The sequence below is a fragment of the Nerophis lumbriciformis genome, linkage group LG19 (genome assembly GCF_033978685.3).
Source record: "Nerophis lumbriciformis linkage group LG19, RoL_Nlum_v2.1, whole genome shotgun sequence".
Taxonomy (NCBI): Eukaryota; Metazoa; Chordata; class Actinopteri; order Syngnathiformes; family Syngnathidae; genus Nerophis; species Nerophis lumbriciformis.
The window spans coordinates 22,996,136-23,006,572 of record NC_084566.2 but is presented as its reverse complement, the minus strand read 5'-3'; the positions used below and the strand labels follow the sequence as shown (position 1 = coordinate 23,006,572).

Below are 10,437 nucleotides of genomic sequence, written 5' to 3'. Positions count from 1 at the left end.
ATTCAACTTAAGTCTAGTCAGGTAGGTGACCAAGAACCCGATGGTCACTCTGTCTGACCTACAGCATTCCTCTGTAGAGAGATGGGAACCTTCCGGAAGGACAACCATCTCTGCAGCAAACCACAAATTAGGCCTGTATGTTATTGGCCATTTTTAGTAAAAAGTTTGCCAAAATACACATGAAAGACTCTTAGACCATGAGAAACAAAATCCTCTGGTCTGATGAGACAAAGATTGAACTCTTTGGCGTGAATGCCAGGCATCATGTTTGAAAGAAACCAGACAGCGCTCATCCCCAGGTCAATACTATCCTTACAGTGAAGCATGGTGGTGGCAGCATCATGCTGTGGGGTTGTTTTTCTGCGACAGGAACCGGGAGATTAGTCAGGATAGAGGGAAAGATGAATGTAGCAATGTACAGAGACATCCTGGATGAAAACCAATGCTTCCCATCCAACCTGGTGCTGCAAAGAGGAATGGGCGATACTGCCCAAAGATAGGTGTGCCAACTTGTGGCATTATATTCAAAAAGACTTGAGGCTGTAATTGCTGCCAAAGATGCTTCAACAAAGTAATGAGCAAAGTCTGAGTATTTGTACATTATACATTAGCAAAGATTAAAAAAAATTAAACGTTTTTTCACATTGTTTTTATGGTGTACTGTCTGTAGAATTTTGAAGACAAAAATGAATTTATTCCATTTTGGAATAAAACTAAGTGGTAAAAAAAAATTGATGGATGTCATGCAATAAAACTGTAAAATAGCAAAATGTGAAAAAAGTGAAGCGCTGTAAATACTTTTTGGATGCACTGTAGTTTGAGTTAGTTTCCCGGTTCCATAAGAATGACTTGACATTTGGATTTTCACGCAAAAGAAAATAATTGTAATCCGATTACAGTCAGTGAGGGTTAAAATGTTGCCTTTCCGCCGTATAAAATAGTTGCTTTACTATTCTGCACCATGAAGCAGGAAGACGAGGTAGTACAGTTGTTGTGTGTAAATGTACAGAAGGAAAACACAAAGGAGCTAGCACTTCTCCTAAAACGTGAATAGAAGCTTGATGTAGTTGAGGTGCACTTTTACCGAGCCAGCTGCACGTCATCGATTGTAAATAAACTGCAGCTCTATATACGTGCATACAAAGACACTGCAGATTTACGGGATTGTTTTGTTTGTATTGACGCACCCGAACGTGAGCAGCTAAAGTGGCTTGGCAGCAGACAAAGAAGCAGCTGCAAGGAAGGGATGGGACAGGGATGCAATACATCTTCACTTTAGGGTATATATTGGATCATTTGGAGCATATCAAGGACATAAAAACACAATGGCACTAAAAAAATAGCACAACCCCCCTAACACGTTTTTAAAAGGAGCTTAAAGGGGCTCCTAAGTGCTATGTACTCTCTGCTATGTAATACATATATTGGTTATACAGTAAGGCTATTTGAATAATATACCCCATATACTAGGTAAATCTGCATTCTCCTCCTCTTGGCCAACATGCTCCAATTCTCACCTTCTCTGCTGCAATTGGTCAGGGGTCCAGGATCGGCTTAATCATATGTGATATATGATATTGTAAATAATGATAAGAACACAATAATATGTTGATTATAAATGCAATTATTGAAATTACCAGATTTATTTTATTACTTTATGTAATTGTTGTATTTTTTAATATTTCAATTTTATTGCATTTTGTTTTTATAATATATGTAATTTTTTTTTTACAAAAACATGTAATAAATGTTTCAATAAATGCAACAAATAACTTAATTAAAAATAGACTTGAAATATATATTTTTGTATTCTCATCAGCATTTTAAGTAGAGCATGTGGCCTTGGATTAACACGTTTAGACAGGAAGTGTAAGGACAACAAACAAAATACCATACAAACATGACCTCCCTGGTGGAGGTAACAGTATAGCACTTTACAAATGGTGTGGGCTCCATCCTCTCATAGAATTTTCTCACAAGTTGGCTGGGACCTTGAAGTAGTCATCAGTCATATCATGCTGCTGTGAAGGAAAGGGAAACCTTTTGAATCAATGACAAGGAAACCCTCCTCCGTTTGTCTTATCTCCAGTTGGGGTCAAAAAGTCATTGCTCCTCATGGTCTTCCTGTCCAAGCACATTTGGCAACAATGTTGGCAAAATTCACCTGATTTTTGTTTTGTTTTTACAGTAATATATACATAAAGATTCATTGTGGCTTGGTTTTCCACTCTAAAATAATGTCTAAATAAAATAAAAAATACAAATGTATATACCATAATTTTTGCCTATGGATTGAATTTTTTAAAAACTTTTTTTAATTAAAAATTTTTTTTTTTTCTCACAGTTTTAAAACTATGAGCAGTGTGGATGTGACAAATCCGATCAAATTGGTGCAACAGTGTCTCAGTATAAGTGACTTACAGGTATCCAAACTTTTTCCACCGAAGACTGCATACTGAAAAAAATCAAAGGATTAATGTGGACCACTTTGATATTAACATATATTTCAAAAAAGGCTAATAACATGTTATAAGTAGAATAGTACAAAACATAGGGAAAAACACGCACTCTCCCAAAAAATTAATACAACAAAATTAAAGAGGTGCACGGCAAAAAGTGTACTTAAAGAAAAAGCAAGGTCAGCGACAATCGTGTCCTTCTAATCATTTTTATATAAACTGTGCAGGCGCTGCAAAACACAGATCAATTTCGACAATGTCTTCATCGGTGTGCAATTTCCAACAGGAAGTGATGCACTTAAATAGTCACAGCTGTGGTCAATCAATTGATATTATAAATCAATAACTTCAAAAATGAAAGTGCACAAATAATAGACAAAATGGAAAATTGTACAAAATAAATCAAAGACTCAGTACAATATCATAGGAAAATAAATAAAGCAATAAAAACATATTAAAAAAAAATAAAAACAAAAAAACAGAATGGTAGCTCAACTTATGAGCTCAATTAGTTCCAAGACCAAGCTCATAACTCAAAACACTCATACAGTACCTAAAATCAGCTCTGCTCATTGACATGAATTGAAATCAATTTAATCCGTGCTTGGTCTTCCAAAAAACTGCACAATCGTAACATGTGACATTCCTTTTAAAAAGAAAAAATAACTTTTAGATAATAAATATTGCTTGAAAACCATTACAGTAGAAGATAGTACAAACCAGTAGTTTTATGAAACATACCAATAATATTGTTCAGTATTGACCTTGGGGAGCTGACTTTTGTAAGAGTCTCCTACGGGCTCCTATGGAAATAGGAAATCGCTGTTTATGTTGCACACCGACGTATTTTAGTAATGGACTGGAGAGGTCAGAGTTGACGACAAAGGATGTATTATTGTTAGGGATGTCCAATAATGGCTTTTTGCCGATATCCGATATTCCGATATTGTCCAACTCTTTAATTACCGATACCGATATCAACCAATGTATGCAGTCGTGGATTTAACACATTATTATGCCTAATTTGGACAACCAGGTATGGTGAAGATAATGTACTTTTTAAAAAAATTTATAAAATAAGAGAAATGAATTAAAAACATTTTTATTGAATAAAAAAGAAAGTAAAACAATATAAAAACAGTTACATAGAAACTAGTAATTAATGAAAATTAGTAAAATTAACTGTTAAAGGTTAGTACTATTAGTGGACCAGCAGCACGCACAATCATGTGTGCTTACGGACTGTATCCCTTGCAGACTGTATTGATATATATTGATATATAATGTAGGAACCAGCATATTAATAACAGAAAGAAGTGTGTATCTTGTGTTTTTTATGTTGATTTAATAATAAAAAACAAAACAAAAAAAACAAACAAAAAACCCGATACCGATAATAAGAAAACCGATACCGATAATTTCCGATATTACATTTTAACGCATTTATCGGCCGGTAATATGGGCAGGCCGATATTATCGGACATCTGTAATTATTATGTCTGTTTACCAAAACTAACTGATTGTCCAAGTTGCTGAAACATGTCAAAGACAGCATATCTTGATATGTTCATGCATACAAGTTTGTCGTCTCAGTTCCAGTGGTTGAAGGGCAGGATTGTGTCGATCTCTAAACGGGCAGGCTTGTGTCGATTTCTGAGCAGGTCAGGATTGTGTCGGTCTCGGAGCGTAGGCAGGATTGTGTCGATCTTTGAGCGGGCATGATTGTGTCGAGCTCTAAACGGGCAGGATTGTGTCGATCTCGGAGCAGGGCAGGATTGTGTCAATCTCTGAGCGGGCAGGATTGTGTCAATCTCTAAACGGGCAGGGTTGAGTCGATCTCTAAACGGGCAGGATGGTGTCGATCTCTAAACGGGCAGGATTGAGTCGATCTCTAAGCGGGCAGGATTGTGTCGATCTCTAAACGGTGCTCTAATGCGCACGTCAACTGTCCAATCAAAACGTAAGTTTGTTTCCCGTGTTAACTAAGCCGGAACAACAATTTCTAACAATTTGTTAACTCTTTGATGCTCAAACGGCACAACCCTCTGACAAACTCTCCTATGATGGCCAACGGAGTGGGCTCATAACTCAATTTATGATCGCAACTTAAGCAAAACAAAAAGCCGAGATACAGCTACTACTCATAAGTTGAGGTACCACTGTAATATAATTACTAATTAATCACAACATTTTAGTTTTTCGTTGCACCTCATTTTGTCCCATCTGTGCTGTTTTTTTTCTCCTTAAATGTAACTTCTGAAATTTGCCGCAGGTCAACAAAAAAACGTATTAAATTAGGACACCCCTGTACGAGGGATGAAACAACATTGATGTTTAAACTTTCACTACTCTGTGCATGATGCACTCAGGCAAGAATGTATGCAAAAAGTGTGACCACTGGGAAAAATGATCAGTTTTTTGGTTTTCTTGTCACTATTTTTACTGTAGATAAAAAAAAAAAAAACAAGCAAGCAGAGCAGTGACGAGTAGGTGGTCTTATTCTTGGGGTGCTTTTCAAAGATTTCAAAGAAACTACCAATGCTGGACCTACTCGGTAGGAGATGTTGTGTTGTAAGATCCAGCACTCTGAGGGCGGGAGAGCGTTGTCTCGCTTGAACTCTCTCCAATAGATGTTCCAGAGCGAGGACCTCAATGGGCTCATCAGCTGACTGCCCCTGCCTCAATAGAACACCTCCACGCTTCAGCCAACATCCTGTGATGTCATAAGGAAGCCTCGGCGTATATAAGTGCTTCTCTAATACGTTGTAATGTGCCTGTCTGCAAAACACCCATCATGCAACGGAGTTGTTCCCTTCATCCCCTTGAATAACACCTTGCTCCTGCGTGGAGACAACCTAATGGAAGGCCATTAACAAGAAAATGAAGGCACTGTGTCAAAAAGCCAGCAATTGAGAACCCACACACTGCGCATGAGTCGGAGAGAGTTGACAAAGCAGGAGCGCAACAATCCCGGAGGATGGATTTCTTCATAGAAGTAGTAAAAATGACTCAGCTGTATGTAACTAAGATATCAGAGCAATCCTCACATACAGTTGATCCTCCAACATCAGGACGCAGGTCTAATTTTGTAACTATTCCAAACAGTACTACAACTCTCTAGGCAAGGTTTGATGTGACATTTAAACAGTATTGTCATGCAAGTGTAAAAAGAACTGGGCCAAAAACAAAATCAACTTTGAAAAACAAGGACATTTTCTCTTACCTTTGACTTTAAAGGGGAACATTATCACAATTTCAGAAGGGTTAAATCCATTAAAAATCAGTTCCCAGTGGCTTATTTTATTTTTCGAAGTTTTTTTCAAAATTTTACCCATCACGCAATATCCCTAAAAAAAAGCTTCAAAGTGCCTGATTTTAACCATCGTTATATACACCCGTCCATTTTCCTGTGACGTCACATAGTGATGCCAATACAAACAAACACGGCGGAAAGAACAGCAAGGTATAGCGACATTAGCTCGGATTCAGACTCGGATTTCAGCGGCTTAAGCGATTCAACAGATTACGCATGTATTGAAACGGATGATTGTAGTGTGGAGGCAGGTAGCGAAAACGAAATTGAAGAAGAAACTGAAGCTATTGAGCCATATCGGTTTGAACCGTATGCAAGCGAAACCGACGAAAACGACACGATAGCCAGCGACACGGGAGAAAGCGAGGACGAATTCGGCGATCGCCTTCTAACCAACGATTGGTATGTGTTTGTTTGGCATTAAAGATAACTAACAACTATGAACTAGGTTTACAGCATAGGAAATACATTTGGCAACAACATGCACTTTGAGAGTGCAGACAGCCCATTTCAGGCGCGCGAAGAACATATATTTTTCCATGATTTCAGCACTCAGGTTAACCATACCTAAATAGACACAAAATACTGCATTACACAAGACTACCCGAATGTACTCAAATGATTGAAAAAAATAAATGTTTTTAAGCTAAATTATTGGTAAACACAGTTTATGTATAATAATTTACGTAAAACCGCGAGTAATGAATAAAGTTTTCTCAATTAATATATTCTGTAGACATACCTTCATACGCTCTCTTTTCCTGAAAGCTGATCTGTCCAGTTTTGGAGTTGATGTCAGCATCTGCTTTGAGTGTCGCAGGATATCCACACATTCTTGCCATCTCTGTCGTAGCATAGCTTTCGTCGGTAAAGTGTGCGGAACAAAGGACTGACCATTTTGTCGGCTTTCCCCACAGCCTCGTATTTTGAACACATTTCGTCCAATTTCTTGCCACTTTCGCATCTTTGGGCCACTGGTGCAACTTGAATCCGTCCCTGTTCGGGTTGTTACACCCTCCCACAACACACCGACGAAAGTGAGAAAATGGCGGATTGCTTCCCGATGTGACGTCACAACGTGACGTCATCGCTCCGAGAGCAAATAATAGAAAGGTGTTTAATTCGCCAAAATTCACCCATTTAGAGTTCGGAAATCGGTTAAAAAAATATATGGTCTTTTTTCTGCAACTTTAAGGTATATATTGACGCTTACATAGGTCTGGTGATAATGTTCCCCTTTAACAGGTTAAGTGTCCTGTAATAGACTTTTGATCACCACTTAGTGTACTATCACTACTAGGACATTTTATCAGTAGCAGATAGTCAACCTATTAAAGACATGTGATAATAAAACAATAAAATGTGATAGCCATTTATTCTGACTAAAACCACAGGTATACATATTTTAGCAGCCATATATCCACCCGAGAAGCTTTTCGTCTATTCCTTTTATCAGTTACACATTTCTAAAAAGTCCATGTGACGCAATACACAAATGTCCACTGCAGAGGACACTGGTTCTCATGAGGTTATGGTTTACACACACACACACACACACACACACACTTTCCTAGCTGCAGGGCGGAGTACATCCTGGATAAGTCGCCACCTCGTTGCAAGGCCAACACAGTTAGACAAGATTCACACTCACACTCTAGGGCCAATTTATTGTTGCCAATAATACGCACACACACACACACACGCACACACACACACACACGCACACACACACACACGTACTTATATACATATACATATATATATATATATATATATATATATATATATATATATATATATATATATACTTATAATTGCTGTACAACTTCAATTGTTTGTATATTGTACATGAAAAAAGTAGCCCAAATAGAAAGTTTGCAGGAGCAATGAAGGCTGCCTGCACCACACACAGAGGGCATGAGGGGCCCCAACTGCTCCCCCCGAGGGCCTCCTAAAGGGTTAATCTGGCCATTGATGAATTTGTCTTTCCAACTGGAAATATTCCATGAAAACATTCCGGCATCACCAACAATAGGACCTGACCTGCTTTGGAGAACATAACACAAATAGAAGTTGTTATAAGTGCAAGAACATGTTCTTTATTCTTTAAAGACATTGCAACACACTGGGTTTATAAAGGTGATAAAGTCACAAACAATACAGGGTACAAAATAAAACAGAATACTGATAACAGATCATATCAACACACGCTTGCTGCAACTTCAGTGGGTCAAGACATGTGCTGCACACTTACACAAAGACGGCATAAAAACAGTGACTATACTAAAACAAATATTTCTCTATATAAAGTGTATCTTTCTTTTTTTTTTACAAGTGTATAATATAGATTAGGGGTATCCACTGAGAGGCTATTTTGATACATCGTGTAGTTAAAATATGCTAAAACCAGGACTACCTCACCACACAGGCAGAACACACGCTGTCCGTAGGAGTGGTGTTTAAAAATTTAAAATCGGATCAATAATCGATAATTGATTGAATAGGGATCAGGGGATTTCATATAAAATGTTGACAGCAAACGTATTCCTTGCTGCTTCTTGCTCCGTCACTGGCAGGAAAATATCCCCATACAGTTACACTGACTCCCATGGAGTTGCTTTGTAAGGCAGAGGTCCTGAGTTCAAAACCCGGGATTGATTGGTTCAGGAAGGTTTATGTGCAAAACACATATGTCCACTGTAGAGGACACAGGTCTCATGCTAAGCTACCTGAACAAAACACATGGTCTTGTTTGTGTTGTAGGTACTAATAGTGAATTTTTACTTTTAGAATACAGTCGTCCCTTGTTTATTGCTGTTAATTAGCTCTGGACGTGACTTTCCGCAAAGTAGGAATCACAAAAAGACAAAATCCCAAACACAAAAACATTTGCAATGTGGTGAAGCCGCAATATTTGAAGGGACGACTGTGTGCCAATCAAAAACTACTTCATCTCCACATTGGCTGCATCGCCGGTGACGTCGTAATCGCCCACGGGGCCGCTAATGAGCACTTTCATGCGCTCGGGGAAGTCGGCGAATTTGGGCGAGAGGAGGAAGTCGTAGATCAGGGCTGCCGCCACGCCGCCACACATAGGCCCCACCCAATAGACCTGTGGTGGACGGAGGGGGTGGATAACCAGGATCAATAACAAGACTTGGGACGACGTGATTGCGGAATCGCACCTACCCAGTGGTCTTTGAAGTCATTCATGATCAGAGCTGGTCCGAAAGTGCGTGCGGGATTGATGCCACAGCCCGTGTAGCTGATCTGGAATCAGCAACAACAACATATGTGAGGGACACGTGAGGGACAAGATGATGCACGTTGGGCGTCCAACTCACCGCCGCCAGGTGTCCCAGGGACACGGAGAGCCCGATGGCTAAGGGCGCTGAGCCGGTGACGTCACGCCGCCTTTTATCAGTGACGGCGATGACACACAGCACGAGCTGAAACGTCGCCAGCAGCTCGATGCCCACGCCCTGGCTGGGGGTGACGCCGCTGAGCTGCGAAAAAAAACCCAAGAGCGGCCGTTAAGACGTTAGAGTGAACCCAAACTTCTTGACACACTTCCTGTAGGCGCTCACTTTAGCTTTGTATTCTCTTGTACACCGTGTGCGTGTGTGTGTGTGTGTGTGCATGCACAGTGAGTGGTTATCTCGCCACGCCAGCTGAGACTGCTGATATTAGTCTTTGCAGCAGCAGCTTAACTGAACACACGCACACACACATAGACACACAAATACACACACATACACACACACATAGACACACGTAGGGACTTTGACCTTTCCAAGCATTTTCTAGCTGATACAACTCTAACTAGTAACGTTGCGTGCATTCAAGTGTAGACAAGTCATTTTTTGCTACTCACAGAGTTGAGTCCCAGTGCGGTGGTGGCGCCGGGCCGCGCTCCGTACAAGATCCCGCTGGCCAGGGCCGAGCCCAGCAGCTGCGCCACCACGTACATGACGGCCCGGAACAGGCTGATCTGGCAGCTGGCCAGCATCCCCAACGTGATGGCGGGGTTCAGGTGGGCGCCGCTGATGTGGCCCAGACTCTGCGCCAGCGTGGCGATGGCCAGCCCGAAGGCCAGCGACACCTTGACCTCCTGGCCCGGGTCGCCCGGTTTGCCGATGGCCGCCGCGATGCTGAGGAAAATGAACAGGGTCATGCCCACCAGCTCGGCCAGAACGGCCCTCCAGAACTCTTTGCTCTTGAACTCCCTCATGGCGGCTGCGGGTGCGAGATGGGGACGGGGGGGGAGAAAGGCACTGCGCTGGAAGAGTGTGCGCACTCACCAACGAAAACAACCAACGTCGTATTTAAAGGCCCGAGGACTGATAATGGTCAGTGGGCGGGCTTTAAAAAAAAAAGTGAAAGAAAAGGCCGCACGGAATTAATGAGAAATTGAAAAGACTTGTCGCTCACCGCCTCCTTTTTGCTCCTCCTCCTCCTCTGGCCCCTCTTCCAGTGCCTCCCAGTACCTCCCAGTGCACAGCTCTTTAAACTCCAAACCTCTTAACGTTTGATAGTGACTGACTGTCATGAAACAGGTGCTTCCTTTCACACGCGTCAGCCACCAAAACACTGCACCATTACTATAATGTCACTGAAATTTCAGGCAAGAAGATAACGGAGGAGGACGAGACGCTTCCACACAGC

The 10,437-nt window shown here is 40.9% G+C and overlaps 1 protein-coding gene across 1 annotated transcript; it reads right to left on the bottom strand.

Annotated features, from left to right (window-relative positions):
• Window positions 1-7,845: 7,845 nt before the first annotated feature.
• On the bottom strand, window positions 7,846-10,193 carry LOC133618691 (aquaporin-1-like). The gene is made up of 4 exons (XM_061979277.2): window positions 9,647-10,193; window positions 9,117-9,278; window positions 8,962-9,042; window positions 7,846-8,884 (listed from the first exon to the last, which is right to left on the bottom strand). Exons 1-4 carry the CDS (start codon window positions 10,001-10,003, stop codon window positions 8,717-8,719), a joined length of 768 nt encoding a protein of 255 aa, XP_061835261.1. The 5' UTR covers window positions 10,004-10,193; the 3' UTR covers window positions 7,846-8,716.
• Window positions 10,194-10,437: the final 244 nt, after the last annotated feature.